General features: G+C 43.9%; 1 protein-coding gene across 2 annotated transcripts in view; it reads right to left on the reverse strand.

The window, feature by feature from the left end:
* The window catches only part of ACSF2 (acyl-CoA synthetase family member 2), a 54796-nt gene extending 29560 nt beyond the window's left edge, over positions 1-25236 (reverse strand). The window contains exons 1-10 of one of the 2 annotated variants that reach the window (XM_053375786.1): positions 24710-25236; positions 16848-17047; positions 13424-13548; positions 12609-12662; positions 10558-10676; positions 7554-7716; positions 6612-6707; positions 5891-6039; positions 4754-4845; positions 3523-3599 (exon numbers count right to left, since the gene is read on the reverse strand). In XM_053375786.1, coding sequence (XP_053231761.1) covers positions 3523-3599; positions 4754-4845; positions 5891-6039; positions 6612-6707; positions 7554-7716; positions 10558-10676; positions 12609-12662; positions 13424-13548; positions 16848-17047; positions 24710-25221 — 1587 coding nt within the window. In that variant the 5' untranslated portion in view covers positions 25222-25236. Of the gene's footprint in view, positions 1-3522; positions 3600-4753; positions 4846-5890; positions 6040-6611; positions 6708-7553; positions 7717-10557; positions 10677-12608; positions 12663-13423; positions 13553-15236; positions 15319-16847; positions 17048-24709 lie in introns of those variants that run through there. The other variant, XM_053375787.1, reaches the window with a different exon arrangement.
* Positions 25237-25834: the final 598 nt, after the last annotated feature.

A 25834-nucleotide genomic window follows, 5' to 3' on the forward strand; every position in this document is an offset into this window, starting at 1 on the left:
GATCTCCAATGGGGAATTCTCAGCACCCACACATGCCAATATTCCTTAGGGTGAGCAGTTAAAATATTGATTTCATAAGTGCAAATATGGCCACAGATTGCTGTTTGCCTCCCAACCAGTTCAATGTAAGAAAGAGACTGAATCACCAACTAGAGGGCTGCAATGGTTGTTCTGCCCTTTCGAATGCCCAGTCATTCAAGAATTTGGCATCTGATGTTCGATATCCCATTTGAACTGCCAAATGCAGAACCCTTCTATCCAATTCCATCTAGATGCTCTGTGTAGGAAAACAAATCAAAGAACAACATCCTTGCCCTGTGCTTTGCGGAAACATGAGTGCAATCCTGTGACTATATAATACAGGGACAGTGATTTGGGTCTTTATTCCTGGTATAAATAGATTCTCTCGCCCCCATGCAAATAGGGCAAGAAGGCCATCAGGCTCTGGTAACAAAGTTATCCTTACCATTTTTGTGGTAAGGATTTCACAACTTGCCCTTCAACCATACATGAGCGGCAACAATGGATTTATTGGACGTCTTTGAGCTGGGATCTCCAGAATCTACCTATATAACACATGCAGTATAACTCTCCAGGTTCAGCTCATAAGAGATGGAGCATCTCTCCTGTGTGAGGCGCTACCACAGTGAATCTGTACTCAGGACTGCAGTTGGAGCAGTATGGGTGGGCTAGCTGGTCACCATGAAAATAACAGCAGATTGTCCTCTCTAGGCTGATCAGACTAAATAGAAATCTAGGGTTCATTGGAAGTGAAGCCCTTTTTTTACTTGGGGGAGGCAGGGACTGGTTCCTCAATTACTGATTTTCTAATCACACACACACCACCGTTCCCCGAAAGGCAACTTGGCTATTGCCCACCATTACTGATCCTCCTGGTCAGTATGCAGATCCAAGAGGGGGTTGGAATGGCTTCTAGGCTGCACACTCGGTTCATGTTGAGCAATGACAAAGCCTAATGGATTTGGACGGCATGCTTTGCAAATGGAGATTACGCCCCAGAATCCTTTCCGCATACAAAGCTCTTGAGCCGATTCACAGGGGTTCATTGGCAGACAATGAAACAGAGGAGGTTTGTCTTAGGGAAGATTGAAACCCACAGTCCTAGAACAACAAGATATCATAAGGTGTGTGTATATAAAATGGGCGGGGGTGGGAGGGGGGAGACGACACAAAGGGATTCTCACCTGCCATCCTGAAAAAAAGATTCCTCCATCCACCCTATGAGATATAGCTGTTTGCAGCAAGATGACTGTGGCTTATCACCATGGATTTTACCGTACGACAATTTCAATTTAACTGCTTTTATTTTTTTTAATCCTGAAGGTTTATATAAATATATAATATTTATTCCTCTGTTACTGAGTGTAATTGACTCCAAGGAGGATTTTTTTTAAGAAGAAAACAAAACAAAACACCAAGATCCTCTTACTCTTATGTAGAAAACAAATTATATATTTTCTTATGTACAACTTCTGTATAAAGCTATTGCTGCAAAGATGAAGCGACCAAGTTTTCATGCATTTTTATGTGTCTTCCATGAGTCAGAAACTGAGTCATGTCAATAACTGTCAATAACGGCTCAATAGACACTACTGAATGATATGCGTTGCAACCCTGCTGTTGCTACAAGAGCAATCCCATAGGCTGAAAACTCTTGACAAACACCTTGCACTTGGGGACACTCAAAATATGGTCTCTGGTATCAGTACAGCAAGGGTGCTCCCCCCTCCCCTGTTGATGTTGCTGGACTATAGCTTCCATTATCCTTGAACCCCGGCCATGTAGAGTGGGGCTGATGGGAGTTGGAGACCAAGATGTCTGGAGGGCCTGAAATACAGTCTGCACAGCATCTTTTCTGAGACCCTTCTCTTCATCCAAGATCATTAACTGCAGCCTTCCAGAGCTCTACTTTTGGTGTTGTTGCAGAAAATAAGCACAGTCCACAATCATAGATGCAGCAGTCCCTAACTTCACTGTTTTCAAATACAGAGCTGGCTCTTTCCAGGACTGAAAAGCTGGAACACTGGAGACTGTGCAGTCACAAAAACGACACGGGAGCACAGCCTTATGCCCAGCCATGCAACCTGAAACGTGCGCGAGTATCACAAATATGTCCCAAGGGGCCCAAACAATACGGCACCACAGTCTTGCATATTACCCAACACCAGCAATGCACAGGGCTGTATGTGAGATCTTCTTAGAAGGCTTTGCAAGAAGCTGCCTGGCAGAGCAGAAAAGGTCACCTGCCACACCATATATTGCTCCCCTTGTTTAACGCCATCGCCAAAGCTCCTTCACTAATATCCATAGCTCTGCCAGCACAAGGGGAGAGAGCGGGCACATGATCCATGTTACAATATGAGTGCCAACAAATTGACCAGAAATGCATCAGAACGAACATCAAAGGAACAAACTTCCGAGCAAGGCCCTTTCCTTTAAGAGCAACATGTGATGTAGCCATGCAAAACGATAAACACGTACAACAGGGCTTGACTTGGGCTACAGGTTTGTCCAACACCAAGACCCGCCATTGCCCATATTCTTCCAGTGATCTAGAACGGCAGATTTTTTTCCTTCCATCTCATGCATCCCTTTAAAGGCCAGCTACACCTTTAGTTAGGGATGTGGGTGGCGCTGTAGGTTAAACCACAGAGCCTAGGGCTTGCCGATCAGAAGGTCAGCGGTTTGGATCCCCGCAGCAGGGTGAGCTCCCGTTGCTCAGTCCCTGCTCCTGCCAACCTAGCAGTTCGAAAGCACGTCAAAGTGCAAGTAGATAAATAAGTACCGCTCCGGCGGGAAGGTAAACGGCATTTCTGTGCACTGCTCTGGTTCACCAGAAGCAGCTTAGTCATGCTGGTAACGTGACCCGGAAGCTGCAAACCGGCTCCCTTGGCCAGTAAAGCGAGATGAGCGCCGCAACCCCAGAGTCGGTCACGACTGGACCTAATGGTCAGGGGTCCCTTACACCTTTAGTTCCCAATTCAGCCATGTCAATTTCCACATTCAATGGGAATTTTCGAAATGAAAATTCATGTAATCATGTTCTAGCTATATATATCTCTCTCTCTCCAAACAACCAAGTTTTCTTGTGGACAGCCTTCCAAGGGTGGCCTTCCATGCCAAGGGTGGGCAGTGCAAGAGACCAAAAAACCGGGTGGGATCAGAAACAAAAGTGGGTGAAATAACATCTATGACTCTAACCTTTGCACAGCAGGATACATCCCAACAAAACAGAGGCTTCTGCACCAACCATCTCTCCACGCAGGCAGACAAGAGGCATTATCAAGGTTCCAGAAGGCATCCCAGCCAGGTAAAAGCATTCCAGGATGATGCAGAGCGAGGGTGACAGCGATAGGTGTGGCCAGGAGATGGGATGGCTGGGGCAGAGTCCCCAAGGGTCAGACATAGAGGCTCAGAGGACTGCATTTGACCCCCTGAGATGAGGTTGCCCACTCCTGCAACAGAGGAACCTTCACAACCGAAAGATTAAGGGTGACTCACCACTATCTCCCGCATGTTCATGTTGTTGATGATCTTCTTCATGACCTCAGGAGGAACTGGCGAACCTGCAATGACTCCTGAAAGACAAAAATGCATACCTTGAGAAGTTGCCTAAAGGACACTGCAAGTTTACAAAGCAAGTCATGACAACGGCTGCATACATCATCATCATCATCATCATTAGTAGTAGTATTATTATTATTCCCTTATTAACCCTGACGCTTTGCAAATCAGCCGAGATTTTGATAGGGCAGACAGTAGCAAAACATGTGAGTATAGTTTGTGTGAATCCAAACAGTGTAATTCCATACTTGTATTTTTATTTGCAGGTACTTGGTTTGGGATGCCTTCCATTCAATATTTGCAGTCTGCCTGGCCTCTGCTGCCACACACTGGTGGATGCAGTATTTTTTTTAAAAAATGGAAAACCAATGTATTGTCTACCTTGTGCTATTTCAGTAACAGAAATAGCAAAAAAAACCCCGCAAACTTTCAGATTATTAAGCAATAAAAAGGAAGGTGTGCTTGATGGATTCCTCATGCATGAGGATAAACATAACATGATTTAGTCATTCACTAATATACTCCAATAATTTGTATTAACATTTTGCTGCTCTTGAAAGTGTCACCAAGTTGAAGGGAGGAATGGTCCCTAGGTGTATGTCTGTGCTGCTGGGTCAAACCCATGAGATTACTTACCTCAAAATATTTGAGTTTGGGGGAGGAATGGGCAAGATCAACCAGCAACAGCAGCAGTGCCTCCCCCCCCCCATTCACCTAGAAATGAGCCAATTCCTCTTTAAAAATGGAGAAAGCTGGCTCATTTTTAAAGGAAATTAGTTTAAACAAAAGCTGCAATCTTTGGTCGAATAATTAAGAACTTATGCTGACTGGGGTTGATTTTAACAGATGAGGGCAAGCCTGAAATGATTAAATGGTGAATTAAAGGCATGCTTTTTAAAAAGCATGTTACTGTAATGGGGAATGAAAAAATAAAATATTAAATACAACATTTTGTTGTAACCATAATAGCATATTTTAAAAGTAGATTGCAAGCCATCTAACACTTATTTCAGTACCATTAGAAGGCTGTGGTATATGCAAATTGATGCAAATACATTTGATTCCGTTTAAAGTTTGTATTTAAAAGGCATCCATTAGCATTTTTTTTTAAAATGTGGGGCTGATAAACCTCATTTAAACATGCTTACATTTGGGTTCTTATACTTACCGCCCCGAAGAGCTGAAAGGTTGTAGCTGGCAAAGTCAGGCTGAGCTAGCATATCTATGAACATGGTTGGAGTGCCGTGAACATGGGTACATCTTCAAATAAAGACAAAGAATTGCAGGTTGCTAAAACGAAGGCAGGAGCATGGCAACTGCTTCCTCCACCTGATTCGGACTGCAGGTATGAAAGCTCAAGTTTGTCTTTATTCCTTGTAACCATGGGGAAATCTTTTCCCAATGCAAAGAAAACAAAATGTGCACAAATGTTTAATGCATGCATATCCCCCGTTGCCTAACTCCAAATGAAAGATGGCTCTCCAGCTTCATGGGGTACCAGAAGCTCCTGAAAAATCCTCAACCACCTGGCATTGGGGTTTCCAACATTATGAAACCAACACCAAGCTGTCAAGTGTTTAGTCAGCGCAAAGCAAAAAAAGCAGATTTTTGTGAAACATGAAAGTGCCCCCCCAAAAAAAAATTCAGGGGGGCAATCGTTCTAATAACACCCCTAACCACCAACCCAATTTTAAAAGCTCAAAATAATGCTAGAAGTGGGGAAATTCTGTTGTGGAATACAAACATGCCCAGTCTATTTCTGCATATACTTTCTTCAGAGGCAAAAATATATCTGTTTCAATTACAGTGATTCCTTCAGAGCAACATAAATGAATTGCCATATTCTCTTTGCTCCTGAAGAAGGCAGTGTGCTGTAATGTTTAGTGTGCATTGTGTTCTCCCAATAACATTCCCTCACTTCCCTCTACACCACGTGCAGAAACTGCCTTCTTGAATGTTGGAGCCACTATTGGTCAATCCACCGGATCTCATCTTTCAATGCAAGAAAAGTCGCTAACTCACCAAGGGTTTGAGACTCATCGGCTACCCTCACCTGGCTTAGCCAGCCAGTTGAAGCCATTTCCCAGGGTGTGGCTGCTGTCCCATGATGACAGCTTCTAGGAGTCACAGGTGCAAGCAAAGTGTAGGGTGGGGACCAAAGATGGACAAACCTCCCCAGAAGGAGCACAACAATACCCCCCCACCAGAGGTGCTACTCTTCGCCTAACACCCCATACACCCCAGTGTGGCCTGTATTAATAGACAGCTAATTCTTCCTAGAACTAAGCTTAAGATGGACTCTTACTTCTCATGGGCCAGGGCCTTCAGTGCTGCTTTTGCATCGAAGCTTAGAGACGGGAAGACAAGACAGACGCCATGAATAGCCATCAGCACGCAGCCTGCCACAGACCCCAGGCAGTGGTAGAGAGGGACCGGGACGCAGCAGCGGGCATTCTAGGGTCAAGGCAAACAAAGACAGCGGTGGACTTGCTTTCCAGTGCTGGCTCTAACTTTGCTTACAGTTCATTGTCACAGAGACCAGAGGAATGCCAGCAGGAAGCCTGGGGTGGAAATTTGCATGGGTGGGACAATGTGTGACTGTCAGAAAAGTGTATGTAGCTTAAAAATTTCTAACCATCAAGTAATAGCCACTCTTAGACTAGAACATTCACATAGAATTAGACAATCTCTAACTAATACAGGATATGAGTGTGCCACATTCAGGTTAAGTATATAAACAGGGGGCCTAGAAATTGAGAATCTGGTGGCAAATGCACAGTATTGATCCTTGTACCTTTTCAAAAAAAATGAAGTTACTAGTCATTAAATTTCTAGCAAAGACCTTGAAAAGTGTATCTGAAAATCTGAGAAACTAGGAGGGACAATGACGTATAATTCTACATTACCACCATCACACACACACACAAACAAACGCAGCCCTCACTCATTACTTAGGGGACACGATTTTGCTCCATACAGTTAGTGTCTGCATGCTCAACGTTAACCAATAGACTGAGATGACTCACCCCATCTTGAACTCTCAGTCTTAATCCAATGAGGAATGCATTGTTCACAATGTTGTGGTGAGAAAGGGTAGCTCCTTTGGGGCTTCCTGTTGTTCCCTAAAGGAAAGAGGTGTTTTACTAGCTCGTTTAGACCTCACCCTATCCCACAGTCATGGGCTAATTACAAGACTTCAGATGCAATACATAAATTGCTGAAATGCTATGACATGGATGGGCAGCCTGTGGTCCCCCAGATGCTGCTGAAAAACACACTAGCTTCCCCATTTGTGGCCTAGAACAGCCTTTCTTGATCTTGGGTCCCTAGATAGTGTTAGACTACAGCATCCATCATCCCTGGCCATTGCTCATGCTGGCTGGGGCTGGTGGGAGTTGGGATTCTAACAATATCTGGAGGGCTGTTTGTTCCCCATCCCTGCTCTAAAGCGTGATGGTAAGTAAAATATGCTTTGCCTGCCTGCCTGCCTGCCTGCCTGCCAGCTGGCCACCAGCATATACTTCACCCCTGAGAAAACAGGATGCTAGACTAGATGGGCCTTTGGTCTCATCAAACAGGCTTCTTATGTTATTCTAACCCATGAAAATTTAGAAAGGAAATGGAATTTGGACAGGCACTGGAAGTGGTCCGGAAGCTAGAACTTCTATGTCACTCCTTCCTTCTCATAGTTACTAATCCTTTTGATCTTAATACAGTACTGCCATACACACTAGCTTTTCCTTGTTTTCTATCAGGCATTATCAAAGTATTTTGGATTCCCCCCCCAAAAAAAACACCATTATTTTTTACAATCCCCAGAAAACAAATTCCTGCAAATGTAGGCTGCCATTTCTGTACAAGTGATTCTAAGCTTCAGATCTTGGCTTCTTTGGTACAGAATATTCCTGTTTCCTGGCCACTGCAGGCTGCATTATTTGAACACTAGAAAAAGCACATTTGGTACCCACTGAAGTGAACTGGATGTTGATAGGTTCTTTGCAGTCCAGCGTCTTCTGTATTTCCTCTAGTTGCTTCTTGTGTCTGCTGTCTCCGGCCTGCATCACATCGTTCATTGAGAATGCACCGGGCAACTTGGAGTCTGAGGTGATTACAACAGAAAGCTCTGGTAACCTGATACAAAAAAAGGAAGGTGTGCTCAGTAACAGGGGAAAGCAGAATATAGTTTGCCACGGTACAAGCACAAGTTCAGGGAATAAGCTCCAGATACAGTATATGGACCAATTTTTCTCCCTGCCCCCAGAAGCTGAGAAGGAAGATGGGAATAGGAATTCATGAATGGACTCTTGATGTTTGATGAATGAATAATCTGAACAGTTTTATACAATCCCTCTAAATTTAACTGGGCTTCAATTCCACCCATGGCTGCTGTTTTGACAAAAAAAAACCCAAAACAAATTGATGGTTTAGTAATTTCGTAACGTTTTCATTATTCAGGTTCCACAATTGACTCATATGGTATTAACACAGTGCCACAGTGGTTTTGCGCTGAAGAGACCTTGCTAAAGAATTTTAGGATGTTCTAAAAGTGGAGTTGGCAGCAGGTTGGATTCACAGATAAGAGACCAGAACGGACTACGTGGGGTTGGCGGGTCTCTTATCTTTCCATGAATGTTTGGAGACTGAGAAATAGTTTTTAACACACTGGCTGTGGTTCCAAAGGTCATCCATGCCAAATGCCTATGCATCAGACACACGTAGATTGTCCCCTCAACCTTCCTTGGCAGGAACTGCCCATGTCACAGCAATCCACCTTTTCTGTTCCAGCAATAAAGGTTACACAAAAAGCGGCTTGGTCTGGATTCTGTTATGAAGACCATAATCCACTAAGTCTACCAGTAATTCCACTTGGCTTTATGACACCATATATGCATAAAAGCCCCAGGACTCCGGCAGATACAGATCCTGCTGGCAGAATACTCGGGAGGCGGGGTGGAGAAAGACGCACAGGAAACTGCCTGATATTGAGCCAGGCCACTGGCCCATCTAGCTCAGTCTTGTCTACACTGATTGGCAGCTCTCCAGGGTTTCAGGCAGGGCGCTTTTCTGAGCCCTACCTGGAGATGCCGTGAGTTGAACTTGGAACCTTCTGCATGCAAAGCAGGTACCGTATTTTTTGCTTTACAAGACTCACTTTTTCTCTCCTAAAAAGTAAGGGGAAATGTGTGTGCGTCTTATGGAGCAAATGCAAGCTGCGTAGCTATCCCAGAAGCCAGAACAGCAAGAGAGATTGCTGCTTTCACTGCGCAGCGATCCCTCTTGCTGTTCTGGCTTCTGAGATTCAGAATTTTTTTTTTCTTGTTTTCCTCCTCCAAAAACTAGGTGCGTCGTGGTCTGGTGCGTCTTATAGAGCGAAAAATACGGTTCTTTAAGCACTGAACTATGTCCCTTTCCCCAAAGGAACAGAGGAGTTGTTTTTTAAGGTCCGGCACTGGCAAACCATTGCAATAAATAAACTAATCCATTAATTATACATATGTATGAGAGGGTACAACTACACTGCATGGTTAATGGTGATCCTTTGACCCTTGTATTCTTCAATGTTACTGCATCAACAAAAAGTATTGTTGCAGAAAATGAACTTATTACTGTTCATTAAGTTTTGTCAGGCATTTTTTGCAAATCGGGTATATATTTTAAGTGGTTTTGAAACGTCTAAAAAATCAAAGGGGTCCAACAGAAAATTGGGAACGTGTGTGAATACAGCTTGTGAGTATTCAGGCTGCTCTCAAGGAGGGCCCATAATAACTGTTTGGCACATCTTTCCTGCTACTTGAAATCCTTTTACTGGGCGTCAGCCTGAGACCTTGGCGTGCCAGTCACAAAACCATGGTGGGTTAAGTGAGACAACGGCTTTACATTAGTGTAGAGAGCTTCACATAGTCCTGGTTCTCATTGCCTCAGGCAGCTACAAAGGGACAGAAGAGAGGGGTTCCTCCACATGTTGTTGGACCACAGTCCTCACCATCTCTGAACTTTGGCTTTGCTGGCTGGGACTGATGGGAGTTGGGAGTCCAACAACATCCTAAGGAATGTGGCAAAGTGTCAGGTTTCAGGGAATACGATCCCTCCCATGGTAACAGCCAAGAAGCAGAGAAACAATTAAAAGTTCTTACCACGTAATTTAATAATACAGTGGTACCTCGGGTTAAGTACTTAATTCATTCCGGAGGTCCGTTCTTAACCTGAAGCACCACTTTAGCTAATGGGGCCTCCTGCTGCCGCCGCACCGCCGGAGCCCAATTTCTGTTCTTATCCTGAAGCAAAGTTCTTAACCTGAAGCACTATTTCTGTAACCTGAAGCGTATGTAACCTGAGGTACCACTGTATTCACAGAAAGAGATGAAGGAATGCAGTCTTCCCTAAAAAAAAATGGTGTTGCTCCAAGTAAAGTCCCACCCCATTACATCTCTCCCTGCGTCAGCTCATCTGAGCTTTCTGCCTCTGAGCTCTCTGTTCTACTACGCTCAATGCACGCCTGGTCCTGGGGGGGCGGGGTCAGGAATGCTTTCTAAAGACACTGAGTCTGTCAGCTGTCTCTCCCCTGGTGTTTCTTCTTCCTGCTGTTCCTCTTCCAAAATTTTCCAGCTTCTCCCCTCTGCAGCCTCTGAACTATGCCCTTCTGCAACCCACTGTTCTAAATCTATACTGTCCTCCTGTTCTCGGGAAGGTTCAGGAGAAGGCGGCCGGTCCCCACCACTCCTCCTCAGTCCAGTCCCTGACACAAGGGGTGAAAAAGTGAAAGAACTGAAACGGTCCTTAAACTCATCATTGTGTTTCCCTTATGGTGTGCTCCAATGTAATAGAAAATCTGAAAGCCCCTCCTGCTCTTGATCTTGTGGATCCTTTGATTGATTGTGTGGGTATTTATTTGGGCACTTTATCAATATGAAAACAGTGTTTAGGATCGGGCCTTGGAGGAGACTAATGAGCAAATGCTCAGTGAACACTTACTTCTTGCTCTGTAATGCTCCTGGATTAGAATGTTCCAACTCAGGGCACACTTGCTTCAAGATCTCATAGTACTTCTGTGATTTGAACTGTGTAGGGAACACCAGTGCTTTGCAGCCAACCTAGAGAGATACACGTAAGGATGAAGCAAATGGGACACAAGGCAACCTGTGCAAAAGACCAGCCATTCCAGGTGTTTTGAACCACAGCAGTCTTTTCAGCATCAGCCAGCATGCTTTTGTTCTGTCTTTTACTGCTCTAGGTGAACTTTTGCGTACCCCTACCCCTTCCTATAGGGACGTGGGTGGCGCTGTGGGTTAAACCACAGAGCCTAGGACTTGCCGTCAGCAGTTCGAATCCCCGCGACGGGGTGAGCTCCCATTGCTCGGTCCCTGCTCCTGCCAACCTTGCAGTTCAAAAGCACATCAAAGTGCAAGCAGATAAAGAGGTACCGCTCCAGTGGGAAGGTAAACGGCGTTTACATGCACTGCTCTGGTTCCCCAGAAGCGGCTTAGTCATGCTGCCCACATGACCCGGAAGATGTACGCCAGCTCCCTCGGCCAATAAAGCGAGATCAGCACCGCAACCCCAGAGTTGGCCACGACTGGACCTAATGGTCAGGGGTCCCTTTACCTTTACCTTACCCCTTCCAATCTACTTATTAAAAATGATACACCACTTGATTGTAAAAAACAACACCCCCAAAACCCTCAAAACGGCTAACACAAAGAATAAAATGCCTTACTGTATGCTCCAGCAGCATTGCAACAGTAAATTAAATTATCAAGACTTCACTGGGATACTCTTTTCTCCTTTTAATAATACAGTGGCATCTTTATACCCTCCACTTTACAACTGCACTTATGCCGTGGGAGACCTGTGGACACCAAGAGCCTCTCAATCATGTCTTCTGGAATGAAGGAGATCCAGTCTGTGTGCCCAAAATGCAGGCAGATGGTCATTTCCATATGCCCGTTTGAGGCAGGTATACTCAGAGTTTTGCCACCGCAGGGCCAGCCCTTAATGAGACTCATTTCCAAGTTAGTGTGCACAGAAAGCAGCCTCAAAGCTTGATCCTTTGAAAGAGCACTGAAAATACATCCCACTGAATTCAGTGGAAGTTACTCTTAAGAACATTACAAAGATGTTCTCATAGTGTCGGCCAACGAGGAAGGAAACAAACACATAGGAAAAATAGGAGCAGTAAGAACCGTAAACCAACAAGCAAGAAACATTTGCAAGCTGAAACAGCATTTTGCAAGGCCACTAGTGCCAGATAAGCTTGTCTTATTGCTTCCAAACTTTTTCCCACAGCGAGAGCAAGCAAGAAGTAGAATCACCTACTGCAGCTTTTGTATTTCACCTCCCATGGTATTTTAATGATTTAGCTCCAAAGCTAAACCAGAAAGGTAAGTACAAGAGGCCTCTTAATCTGGGCAGGGATTAATTTTTTTCACAAGACACTTAATAGCTTTAATCCCTCATTATTAGGGATAAGAAAGTTGAAAGGCTTAAGTCAGCGATAATTGCCATAGAGGGAGACTATGTTGATTAGGAAATGTTGAAAGAAGCAAAAACAAAACAAAGAAAAACCATATATGCTCCTTGGAGGAACCATAGGATATAAATATAAGAAAATACAGTCCATGAACATAAATGCTCAATTTTAGCATCTGGGTATTGGTCTTATATTTTTTAAAAAGTCATCTTAGCTCATAGTAACAAAATCCATCAGTTCATTCTGATTTGGGGGGGGGGACTTTTCGTTTGTGCCTGCCCTCAAACAACTGCCAATTAACTTGATTCAACAACCACACGTGTCAGTATTATGAGAGAAAAACATACAGCCCCCATTCTCTTCAGTCAGCTTTTCCTCTAAACCAAAGCTCCAAACCCATTAGCCATTGCCAAATTATTGTTTGGGCTGCCTTTTTCTATACTTTCCTCCAAATCAAACTGCTAACTTAATCAACGCATTCCCAGAGCTTCAAGTGTTTTCAGAAAGCGCTGTGGATGAAAACAAGCAGTGCTGACCACAACACGCCTTGTCGTACCTTCTTCACCACAAACTCCAGCTCTTGGGATTGATATGCTGGGTTCACAGACACCTGGAAAAGATAAATTAATCAGAGATACAGCTTCTTAACCATGTACTGCTAAACAGTGATTGCGTGTGTTGAGAGGTCAGAGGTCTCCTAGTATCGGTTTCAGAGAATGAAGAATACAAACCGGGCCTAAACCCCACTTGCGTTTTAATTAATTGTCACTTAGTGGAAACAGGAGAGTATTTCCTAACACAAGTTGCCACTGTTTCCCAATGTAATATTTATTTATTTAAAATATTTATATACCAGCTGCCAGGCAAACATCTCCTGGCTTGTACTCCACTGATACCAAAACAGAAAACAAATACAAAATATGCAGTGCGATGTCACCACAAACCCTCCAGCTAGTGCAGGAGAAAGAACTCCCCATTCTGCCAATATCTGCAAGATGAGTCTATTGGGTCTTAGATAAAATACAACTTTCATTAAACCAAAGGATATTTGTCTGTTTGCTTGTTTTTAAAAAAGCTTCTGAATTCTACAAAATTCTTCAGCCAAACAAGATAGATGATTCCCAGTCATACAGTAAGAGTAGTTACTTTCTGCCAAAATACAAATCCAAACACTTTTATACACTAACCTTAAAGGTGTGTGCAGTTGTGTCGATACTGAATGGTATTGTGAATGTTCTTTAAATATACAAGCCCGTGTTCTTTAAATATACAAGCTCTCTTCCCCAGCATGACGTTCATCTAGGGAGTTCTTGGGTTTTTCCTTAACCAGCCACCAAGCCTCTCAGCTGTTCATAAGCAGAAGGAACTCACCAGGATGATTCCTGCTTGCGCCGTGGCAAATTGCATTAGGACCCATTCGTACTTGTTGGGACCCCACATTCCCAGCCGGTCACCCTTTTTCAAACCAAGGGCCAGAAGTCCTTGTGCTGCCTGTTCTACCTAGAGAATAGGAGATAGAGAGAAAACCCCAGTCTCAGAAGATTGAGCTAGACAGGTGGGGAACGATGGAGCATGTGAGATGAACGTTCCACTCTGTGCACTGACGACACAGAAGAATCTAAAAAGCTAAAGGAAAGGAATATGGCGGCAGCTGGTTATGTTCATCTCCCAAGGCAAGATGGTTAAAGAGCATCAAACAGGTTTCTTCATAATCAGAAGATGGTGTGTTGGTTGCATTCAGACCAAACACCTATGTTCTGAAGGAAATTCACCTTTCTGGAGGGCCACCAATTGATTTAAAAGCTCATAGGATTCTACCATTTAATTCACTGTGTAGTCTCTTAAGAATGTATTTTATTTTAAGGGTAATGGCTATGAGTACTGGATTTTGTTTATTTTGTTTGTTTGTTTGGTATTACTTTTATTATTATTTATTGAATTTATATACCGCCCTATACCCGGAGGTCTCAGGGCGGTTCGCAGAATAAAATCAAAACATAAAACCACAAAATACATAATCAAAATAAAAACAACCCAATAACCTCCCCCCACCCAAAAAAAAACCCCCACCAAATTTTAAAAGGGCATAGGATGTCAATCAAATCAACAGTTTCCACCTCATTTTTATTATTTTATTTCATATTTCTTACTGGATTGTTATTTTAACTTCGTGATAAAGTCTTGAATTGTTTAATAAAACTGACACAAGCCACATTTAAATTTACATATCTGATTTTGACATGCCCAAGAGAGGTTCAAGGTAAAATGTGACATGAGAGCAGTAGATATTCCGCTCTCTATGTCTTTTTTGTTTGCTAGAAGCAGCCCGTTGGTACCTGACCAGGACTATGTATGATAATACAGAATACAAAGGTTCTGCAAAGCTACCATAAGCCACAGAGACCAGAACATACGGGAACTGGGTTTGTGCCTGCATGTTTCCCTCTCCTAATAGTAAGAGAGTGGGGAGGGATTTGGGTGAGGGCTGTGGAGTGGTGAAAATTAGCTGGACACTATCATTGCTCTGCTCCATTGTAGGGGAAAACGAAAGATGGAAGAAAGGCAGCCACACGCTTCTACATCACAATTAGATTGGCCCTAAGCAGAACGAGTGAAAACAACCTGAGATTAACTGATGTGTGATGAAAAAGGGATATAAAAAAGGGAGGCGTGAGGAAGTCAGGAAAATAAGTTAATTGAAGATGAATAATTAGAAAAGAGTGATTTGTGTTTTTCTTATTTTACGGTTTGTGTGTTGATTTTTTTTATTTTTTCTCATTAAATGTTTGTATTTTATGTATTGTGAAAGTTTGTATTGTTGTGTTTTATATTTTTTGTGTTCTTATTGTCCTATTTTTCTATTGTTAAACTGAATAAAATATTATTTTTTTTAAAAAAAGAAAAGCGCTACGAGCAGCATTCAAACATTAATGTCCTAACTCCAGATGTTGCTGGCCTATAATTCCCAGCCCCTCTAACAACTGGCCACAGTTGCTGGGCCTGATGGGGGACTGGAGTTCCACGACATCAGGAGGGCCACAGCTTCCCAGCCCCAGTTCTAAATAGCTTATAAAGCTTTAGCTAGTCTGAGCCTTGCACCCAAAAATCCCATGCATTTAATGGGGAGTTAAGTCCCACTAAAGTACAGTGGAACTAATTTCTGAGTAAACATGCATGAGATCACCTTCAAAGCGTTGCAGACAGATGCTTTCAGTAGCTGCTCAGTCCCATTCTGGAAAACTTATCCAAGCTTTGATCATCATCATCTGGAACAATTAAGTCCATCTTACTTTTAGGATACTTGTTATTTATTTATTTCCAGGCAGCTTTAGAGACTTGCTTTTCAGCAACTGCTCTCAAATCAGCTTACGGCTTAAGAGAAAATAAAGCACCCATAAAATCACGACAACAATAAAAGGTTAGCAGAAATTAAAACAGGGTCAGGTAAACCTGGCATTACAACATAAAAAAAGGAGAGAAAAGGTATTGACAGCGTGTTTCAACGGACCATTTCCCAGAATTTGTTGCACCAACTTTCGTAAATGATTCCAGTGCTCGGGGCCCATCCCAGAGAAATAAGATTTTGCATGAACTACCATGAGATTTTCACCCTAAGAACTCAAAGAATGGAAAGGAACTCACACACAAAATGTTGCTTGCTCAAGGATCAGTGTGGCCCAGAAGGGCTTTAAAGGTGAGCGGCAAGGTCTTGAATTTAACTCTGCAGCAAACTAGCAACTAGTAGAACTCATAAAAAGCAAATACTACCTAAGCAGGCTAGCACATTCTGGACAGCTGAAGATTCCAAACTGCTCCCAAGGGCAGACCTAGATGCCCCAGACATTGTAACTGTCAATTATATGGGTTATGAGGGTTCCGATTATTGCTTAGGGTTAAAATGGACCAACTTGAGATTTTCTGTGCTCTCCTTGAACAAAAAGCTTTACCAATGCCTAGTCCAAAAAGCCATATTCAGTTCTAAAATTCAATTCGAAGAACCGTGAAAAATGAAGGCTATTATCTTTGACCATGTGCAGAATGGTCTTCTCACCACCGTCAACAAACCCTCAAAACATCTGGAATTTTGGAAAGGTCTTTTTGGACAGCAGAGGCAGCTTCCAGACATGCTAGATAGAGTCTTTAGAAATGCAGCTGTTTGGTATTGTAGACAGCTTTTATTCTGACAGTTTTTTTTAATTTTATTTTATTTACAGCTATTCGGTTTTTTTACTTTTGGGGGAGGAGGGTCAGGAAAACCCCTAGAAAGGGGAGATTGTTCACTTGGGCTAACAGAAATGCTTGCACTGACAGAATGATCTCCTTACACTATGATCAATTACGCCCACAAAGTCATATAACCTGATTTTTGTTAAATCTTTGCATTTTTGAAAGAAGGGGGGGGGAGAATAAGGATAAAATGCTAAAATATGTTACATTTTTTGAAATATAACTTGGAAATGTATGCAATACTGAGCAGTAAATAAGGGTGAGTAGTGAAATATCAAGCCAGTGGGGCATTTAAATTTGTATTAAACTTGAATTAATTTGATGGCAATTAGTTAAAAAAAACTGAAAAACAATAAAAATTAATTGGCAAAAAAATTCTTTCCATTTTGGGTCATCTGGCTTCAAAGGCTTCAAAGGCCTTTTAAAGTATAGGCTATCTTATCAATATGTCTTAGTGCTGATTTTTGTAAGCCACTCTGGAAACCGCTTTTAGCTGTGGAGCAGGGTTAAATGCTTTAAATACATTGTGCGCATCCCTAGATTCAGTAACAAAGGAATCGTGAGCCACCTACATCTTGTCTCAACTGCGCAAACGTCTTCCGAATCCCTTCTAGAGGGAACACCAAGGCTTCTTGATCAGGACACCGGTGGGTTGTCTCTTCCAGGCACTGATCCACAGTTTTCCCAAGAAGCGGAATGTCTGTCACCCCATGGAGATAGCTTTTGCTTGCTATAGGTGTGGCAGGGGGTGCATCGGTTTGTAGAGAACTGTCAAGAGAACAGATGAGATGCAGAAATTGCAAGGGGCAATGTCGTTCACAGCCGGAAGAAGAAAGAGTAAGGGTGCATGGTCTTCTTTGATGTAGTCAAAGGGAGGAAAAAACAAACCATAAGAATTATTATCAACCTATGTGTGCTAGTTACAGCATATGGAGAACTTTCAGTGGTGCACAGAAATATTTGCTGCTGCAAACTTTATCACTGTTTCACAACGAAAAGTCAGGGGAGAAAAATGTTATTTGAATGTGGAACTAAAAATGATAATCTAAAATCGTAGATGTTCTAGGTTTCTATTCTCTGCTTGGTGTTCCTCAGAACTACTTCCCTGTTCCTTAAATATAACCAGGCATAACCAGGGATGGAATACCGTATTTTTTGCTCTATAAGACTCACTTTTTCCCTCCTAAAAAGTAAGGGGAAATGTGTGTGCGTCTTATGGAGCGAATGCAGGCTGCGCAGCTATCCCAGAAGCCAGAACAGCAAGAGGGATTGCTGCTTTCACTGTGCAGCAATCCCTCTTGCTGTTCTGGCTTCTGAGATTCAGAATATTTTTTTTCTTGTTTTCCTCCTCCAAAAACTAGGTGCGTCTTGTGGTCTGGTGCGTCTTATAGAGCGAAAAATACGGTGATTTGACTCCTAGTTCAACAGAGAATCCTACTGGCCTTCAGCTGGTGGGTCAGGCAGGACCCCCTACTAGGTCTCAGCCTGATCTAAGATGGGGCGCAGCTGTAGCACTGCCACCTCGGTAAAAAAGAAAGAAAGAAAGAAAGAAAGAAAGAAAGAAAGAAAGAAAGAAAGAAAGAAAGAAATGGGCCCCACATGCATGTTTAAGTTAAAGGTAGATACCAGGTCTGTAAACAGTGGATACTATTTATTTATCTAGTTTTATGCTCAGGGAGGAGATCTACCAGCATAGTAGCAGCATAACAGCTGCAAGTATCTCATGCAAGCTCAGCCTAGGAGAGGGGGGAAATCACAACACAGAACATTGAAAAGCGTAAGGAAAACACTAGCCATTTCCTCAGGGACTGTGCTTGCAACAACACCCACATGCTACCAACACACAGAGGGGCCCACAGAACTCAAAAGCATGTGCTCCTATCCTATAGCTTTGCATCACAATGTAAGGGTGCCCCTACAGCCCCCATTTGTGGTAGATCTTCAGTTTAGGATTCTGTCCTTAGGCCTTGGGGTTTATTGGGGATTTCTTCTACAAAACTATGGTTTTTAACTGCTGCTCCTTTTCTCTGCCAAACTGTGCTTTTCTCTGCTGCTCTGTTTATTTTTATACTATATGCATATACTTCTAATTTTGGTGGTTATTAGCCACATAGATCATCTCAGAAACTCAGGAGAGGTGGTAAATAAATGTTTAAAATGAATGTCTGAATAAATAAATAAATAAATAAATGGCAACTCTTCCCCTTGCCGGTTCAAGTCTACCTGCCTCCAATGTGAGTTCAGTTTCCTTCTAGCATTATAATTTGTGTGACAAACCACATTTCACTGCATGAGATGCTGGGTCAGCCATCAATCCTTCCCTTCTCCATAAGACTGAAGTGCAATTTTGAACAAAATAAATAAATGCAAGTAATACATGTGCATTTGTTCATTTCTATGTTTGTCCTTATTTAACAATAGATATAGGTGGGTGGGTGGGTGTTAAAAGAGTTATGAAACAATTCTGGCCAATGAAGGAAGTGTCTTAATGACATCATAGACATTCACCAATTGGCACATCCAACCATGGGCTTTTTTCTGAAAACCTGAAGAACAGTAACTGAAAACCTGGACAGGAAAAGGTGTGTTCGTTTTGCAAGAGCAGAATGCACGTCCAAAATCAGTCCCACTACTCTAAAAAAGGTTATGTCTGTCTTAAATGCAGAACAGAGGGGAATCATTCCTGTTACAATGGAACTCATTGTGGGGAAAGGTTAGGGCAGTAAAGAAGGGCAAAACCTCGTATTCCTAATCTTCCATTTCGTGCAGTTACCCACTTTTATTACATTTCAAGCCAAGGCCATAATATTGCTGCTATGGCAGAATGGAGGTGATCAAGAAAAAAGAGAACAAACAGAGAAAGGTATAAACCAGCAGGCAAATGTTCAATAGGATTATCCTTTTTTTTTATTGGGAAATTGCTGAGCAGGTTATGTAAATGGAGCTGGTAAGATTTTGCAGGAAAACAGACCTATAATTTATGAGTTTTCAGTTCCCAGGAAACACACTGGGAGAAGCTGAGAGAAGGTAAGAAGCTGTTTCTTGCTAGTACAATAGCACACCTGTCCGCACAAACAAAACCACCAAATTTCGAAGCTACCAACCTCATATCTCACCAGTCACTACACATGCCCTAGAAGAGGGGGTAGCTAGCCTGTGGCTTTCCAAATGCTGTTGAAAGTGCCAGCCTGCCCATGAGGCAGAGTGAGGCAGCCACCTCAGGTGGCAAAAATCTGAGAGGTGGTGCCCTCAAGGGCACACTGCTACCCCTTAGCTTGCGGTGAAATATCATGAAATTTCACAAATGTTGCTGGAACCCACCACCGGCGGTGGGTGCCGCTTTTCAGCACTGCTGCACAACCCAGGTAAAGGAAGTATTGGCAGTGGGGTGGCACGTTCTCACTTTGCCCCAACCATCATGACCAATGGTCAAGAATGATGGAGTTAGCAGAAGAAGAAGCTGCTTTCTCCTGAGACAGACAATTGTGTCCACCCAGCTCAATGATGATAGTAGCTCTCCAGGGTTTCAGGCAGGGTGTCTCTCCCAGCCACACCTAGAGATGCCGCGGATTGAACCTGAGACCTTCTGCATGCAAAACAGATGAGCTATGGCCTTCCTGTTGTAGTCTAATGACATCTGGAGGACCAGAAGCTGCCTAGAAATACAACACTCTAAAATTGTCAAATGAATTCCTCAAACTCCTTGGGGAAGAAAGGCAGGATGTAAAATTAACAAACTAAATAAATAAAAATAGAAATTACCTTCACACATACACACACAAAATTATTGCTCCTTCACTTAAAGGAACTGATATGTTGCCATTTGCCCAACAGATAAAATGTCACATCCAGGAACATTCCCAGGCTACAAATACCTCCTCCAGCAACGCAACCCACTCCCCAAATAAATATTTCTTTAAAAATTACAGCATAGTATTTACTTCGTATGTTTCATGGGTGTTTGCTGCACTAATCTGGAAGCTGGCCCAGGAACTGACAACTTTAATGACAGCAGGCCAATTCAATGTCACATGGCTGCCTTCTTTAGGAACGAGCCGTTGACTGTTGCAAACCATGACCGTCAGCACATATATGTAACATCAAGATTAGATTCTTTGGAAGTGAAACTCAGCTCTGCAGAAATCCTCCTCCCGCCTTCAAGGGAGAAAGTGAGGGAAGTAGGAGGAGCCTGCAAGCCCAACACTTTCACTCCCAGAGGCCCTCCACATAGCACTGACCTAGTGCAACACTGCATGCGAATACAGCCTATGAATCTGATCAGGCTCTTCTGTGGAAACAAAACTTCCACTTCTGCTATAAGATTAATGTGTGTTTTGACACAATTGCCTTGGTAGCTTCAATTCTTCCATGCCCAAAATCCTGTTCTTGGCAACTGTAGGACCAGGAACTTACAAGACTCCCAGGTTCTTTTTAAAGCATGAAATTAGCTGTCAGAGATGCAGATGAAAAGGGGATAATGGGGGAATAATGCAACTGTTGCTATAAAAAATGTAAGCTGCTTTGCATCCCAATATGGAACACCCAAAGCAGTGAACTACTTCTATCAAATAAGGAAAACAGGCTTTCAGAGGCTCTGCTAAACTCTCAGGGTTCGCTGGTTCTTTGTGCAAGAGATGCAGCATCTTCTGAAGCCTGGGCACTAAGCAAATACGAGAAGACCGACATTCCCCTTCTTCTGAAGTTTCCATGGAGATTTAGATCCAAAGGAACAGCTAGTAACTGGCAATGTTTAGACCTGGCACAGTGGCAAAACTCTTACAGTAGGGAAAGTGCAAATAAAGCAGGATTTAGAAGGAGCTGGTGAAAACAGACGAAGAAAGTTGCTCTTCCTGATTATCTGTGTATTTTACATCCTGTTATTCTGAATTACAACTCCCGTCATCAGCCAACCTTTCTGGGAACCTGGAGTCCTCCAACATCTAGAGAGCATTACATTGGTTCCCCTGGCCTATAGGACAAGACAATGTGAATCAGAGCAGGGTTCCTGTCACTTTAACAGTAGGAATAACAGTGAAAAACGTTGAATTTCAGGGGTTACTAAGCCCAATGATGTGAGTCTGATACCAAAAGCCACCTAGATCCTATACAACCAAGCAAGAACATCTCAGTTTGCAAGATGGGAGGTGGGGTGGTCAAGATTTGTGGGTAATGATATACTCAGATTTTTGCTTCTCCAGCAGCATCATTTACAGCAGAGTTATAAAATATGTGTCAAACTTTGCTGGAGTGGGAGAAGTAGAATGACAAATTGTTTCAATGGAGGAAAGGGATAAAAAGCATGATGATCATAGAAAAAAAGCTAATGCTATTCTAGGCTGCATCAACAGAAGTATAGTGTCCAGATCAAGGGAAGTACCGGTAATAGTACCATTCTATTCTGCCTTGATCAGACCACACCTGGAATACTGTGTCCAGTTCTGGGCTCCACAATTTAAGAAGGATGTTGACAAGCTGGAATGTGTGCAGAGGAGGGAAACCAAGGTGATCAAGGGTCTGGAAACTAAGCCTTACAAGGAGTGCTTGAAGGAGTTGGGTTTGTTTAGCTGGAAAAGAGGAGACTGAGAGGAGATATTTTTGCCCTCTTCAAATATCTTAAGGGCTGTCACATGAAAGAAGGAACATGCTTGTTTTCTCCTACTCTGGGGGGTGGGACTCAAACCCATGGCTTCAAGTTACAAGAAAGGAGATTCCGACTAAACATTCAGAAAAACTTTCTGACAGTAAGAGCTGTTTGACAGTGGAACAGACTCCCACAAGAGGTGGTGGACTCTCCTACTTTGAATGTTTTTAAGCAGAGGTTGGATGGTCATCTGTCATGGATGCTTTAAGCTGAGATTCCTGCATTGCAGGGGGTTGGACTAGGTAACACTTGGATCCCTTCCAATGCTATGATTCTATGATTCTATAATGTAAGTATGACATTTTATTAGTAATCCTGTTTATTCTGTCGGGAGAAAAGCGGTGCTAAATAGCCCTTGGAAGCATAATGCTGGGCTGCAGAGTTTACCGGTTTAGACCCTATACTTCTAATTTGCATTATCATTTCAGCTCAAAAGCTTGGAAGGACAACAATGTAAATGTCTTTAAAAGGTGTGTTGAATCAGTTACTTTGTACGTTGACAGTCAGAGATACCCACTGAGCAGATAAACTTACCAGTAAAGACAGCAGAGTTCACTTTCTAGTGAAACTGCTGACCCCAAAGCACATGCATTCCCTTAGGCAATATTTGCCAAAATTACCTCTGGTATCAGCAAATGAGCCAAGAACAGCATGGGAACTCTGGCTGCAAAAGCAGGATGTGATGGGAAGCTCAGACCTCAGTACAATATGAAGATGGCAGCTGAGCCCAGAATTACAAAAGTCTCCCATGAAAACTAGGCTTGATGATTGCAAGAAAAGTGGTTCAGGACTCAAAGAAGAAGAAGAGGAGGAGGAGGAGGAGGAGGAGTTTGGATTTTATATCCTGCTTTATCACTACCCGAAGGAGTCTCAAAGTGGCTAACATTCTCCTTTCCCTTCCTCCCCCACAACAAACACTCTGTGAGGTGAGTGGGGCTGAGAGACTTCAGAGAAGTGTGAGTAGTCCAAAGTCACCCAGCAGCTGCATGTGGAGGAGTGGAGACGCGAACCCGGTTCACCAGATTACGAGTCTACTGCTCTTAAACCACTACACCACACTGGCCCACTGACTCGAGGCATCATTTTTTAAAAGTAATTAAATCCAGATGTAATCATGGCGTTGAAATATAACCCAGGGGCATCACAAACATAGCCTGAGTGTTCTAACCATCCTTTATACCAGTAGACCCAAGGTGAGTGTTTCTGCTCTATATTCCAACACCATCTCCATGGAAATCAGAGGGGGAAGGAAGAAAATCCACAGTTATGCAGATGGCCCTCTGGGAATGGAGATGTATTACGTAAGGGTCACATTACTCAAATTCACCCAGCCTGTGTTCTCTTTTATGCACCAGTTGAAATCATGCTGCCCTTTTGTGCTTTGACTGCCCCGTTCCCACCAAGACTATGGTAGTTTGAATCACAAGGCAAAAAGGGAGCCCGGGTGTCCACAGGGATTTTTTTAGAGGGTGGGGAGAGTAAAACACTGAAAGAGGGGGAGCAGGATATTTCCCCCCCTCTCAAACACACACACGCGCACACACACACAAGAGAGAATGGTGCCTAAACAGTGTGCCTTACATCATAGAATTGTGGAGTTGGAAGGGACCCTGAGGGTCATCTAGTCCAACCCCCTGCAATGCAGGAATCTCAGCTAAATCATGCATGACAGATGGCCATCCAACCTCTGCTTTAAAACCTCCAAGGAAGGAGAGTCCACCACCTCCCGTTGGGAGTCTGTTTCACTGTTGAACAGCCCTTACTGTCAAAAGGGTCTTCCTGATGTCTAGTCAAAATCTCCTTCCTTGTCACTTGAGGCCACTGGCCTCCAAAGCAGAAGAAATCAAGCTTACTCCATCTTCCATATGACAGCCCTTGAGATATCTAAAGATGGCTATCACCTCTCAAGACTCCTCTTTACTAGATGAAACGTATCCAACTCCCTCCACTGTTCCTCATAAGGCTTGATTTCCAGACCCTTCATTATCTTGGTCACCCTCCTCTGAAATCCTGCAACTTTTGAAACCACAAATGTTCTGGTTTGTTTGTTTGTTTGTTTGTTTGTTTGGTTCCCCTTTTGTTGTGCTGTTGTGCAGAAGTGCCCTTCTGGACAGCAATAATGCAGTAACCTGGAGAGGCATCCCACAACAACTAAAAAAAATGATGCATGTGTCAATGTGGTATATAAATCCACTACAAAAGCACTACTATTGCATCAGGGACGTGTTGCAGAAGACACTTGCAAACACACACACAACCACACAAAACAACCCACACCAAAAAAAATCCCCAAAAGTTTGGATCTGCCCAAAGTATCTTTTTGATAATGGGGATTCCGCTGAACTCTTTTTTTCACTTCTCTTCACTTGCTTTGCTTCCGTTCAAGCCTCTGCTGCACTAACCTACGCCTGAATCAATGGCCTCTTGGCATAACACCCCCCAATTTATGTCCGGATATATATATATACCGTATATATTGCCACTTCCTCCCCTCCCCGCAGCGCACCACTCCCGCCCACCCCGTGTCCTCAAAATACCTTCATCCCAACTTTTCTCTGGCAAGCGCAAATCGACCCTGGCAGCCCCTTTGCATTCCTATCACCCTCTTCTCTCCAGCCCCGAGGAGGGAGAGCGCAACAGCTCCAAATATAGCACCCCACGTTATTTGACCCTTAAAAAGAAAGTGAAACCCTATGGGCTCCCCACCCCGCGCCGGCCTCCAGCCCCCACCCCCATTTCTTGGGGTGCCCCGTTCACCCCAGAGCATCTGTTCCTTTGGCCCCCTGTACCTGACCCGATGAATGCCCCGGAGGCCAGTTCGAGCCACCAGCACTGCCCAACCCTCCCGGGCGACTCTCTTCAGCAGGCCGGTGGTAGAAGCCATGGGCCCCCTCTCCCAGCAGAGGCGTAGCCCCCGCCACAGCCCCGCTGCTTGCAGTTGCCTCTCCCTCGGGCAGGGGAAGAGCCGCCGGCCGGCCGGGAGCAGCGAGGAGGAGGGTGGGAGCTGGGGGGTGGGAGGGAATGGGAGGTGAACGGGGTGGCGCTGCCGGCGCTCAGCCCGCCCGGCTGCAGCACCTCCTGCAGCCTCGTTAGGGAGAAGGAAGTGGAGGCGGGCGGGGAAGAAGGAGGCGGCTGGAAGAAGCCTCTTAGGTGCCGCTGAAGAACTCCGTCGCCCAGCGCGGAGGACGGCGAGGCGAGGCTGGGAAGGCGAGCGAGCGGTTCTTTCGCCCGCAGCTCGCTCTCTCAGCACAGCCTTCGGTCTAATAAGGCATCGCTTGAAAGCAGAAGGAGCCTCTCGCATTTCGGGAGAGGAGAAAGCTACAATCTGACTGACTCTGCACTCCTCCGCCCCCCATATATTGCTTAAGTTGGCACTTCTGCCTAGGTTCAGCTTTGTTTGTGGGGTGGTGGTTTTCGACAGGCCCACCATAAGGGTGTGAAAGTACCTACTAGTTTGGCAGGCATGCACTGTGCTGTAATTTCTATGAAGTTTTGAGAAGTTTTGAGATAGTTACCTCAACAAGAGGGCTCTAGCAACCATATACAGTGGTACCTCAGGTTACAGATGCTTCAGGTTACAGACACTTCAGGTTACACACTCCGCTAACCCATAAATAGTACCTCAGGTTAAGAACTTTGCTTCAGGATGAGAACAGAAATCGTGCTCCGGTGGTGCGGTGGCAGCAGGAAGCCCCATTAGCTAAAGTGGTGCTTCAGGTTAAGAACAGTTTCAGGTTAAGAACGGACCTCCAGAACGAATTAAGTACTTAACCTGAGGTACCACTGTACTGTATCCCAGAACACCCTATAGGGCTGCATGCCCCCCTCCTGCCTGTAAAGCACATTCTTTCCCCTCTGACAGCACTCAAGCTGCCTGAAGCAGGGTCCACGGACTGTTACAACAACCACGATCT

The sequence above is a fragment of the Podarcis raffonei genome, chromosome 2, assembly GCF_027172205.1.
Source record: "Podarcis raffonei isolate rPodRaf1 chromosome 2, rPodRaf1.pri, whole genome shotgun sequence".
Lineage (NCBI taxonomy): Eukaryota > Metazoa > Chordata > Lepidosauria > Squamata > Lacertidae > Podarcis > Podarcis raffonei.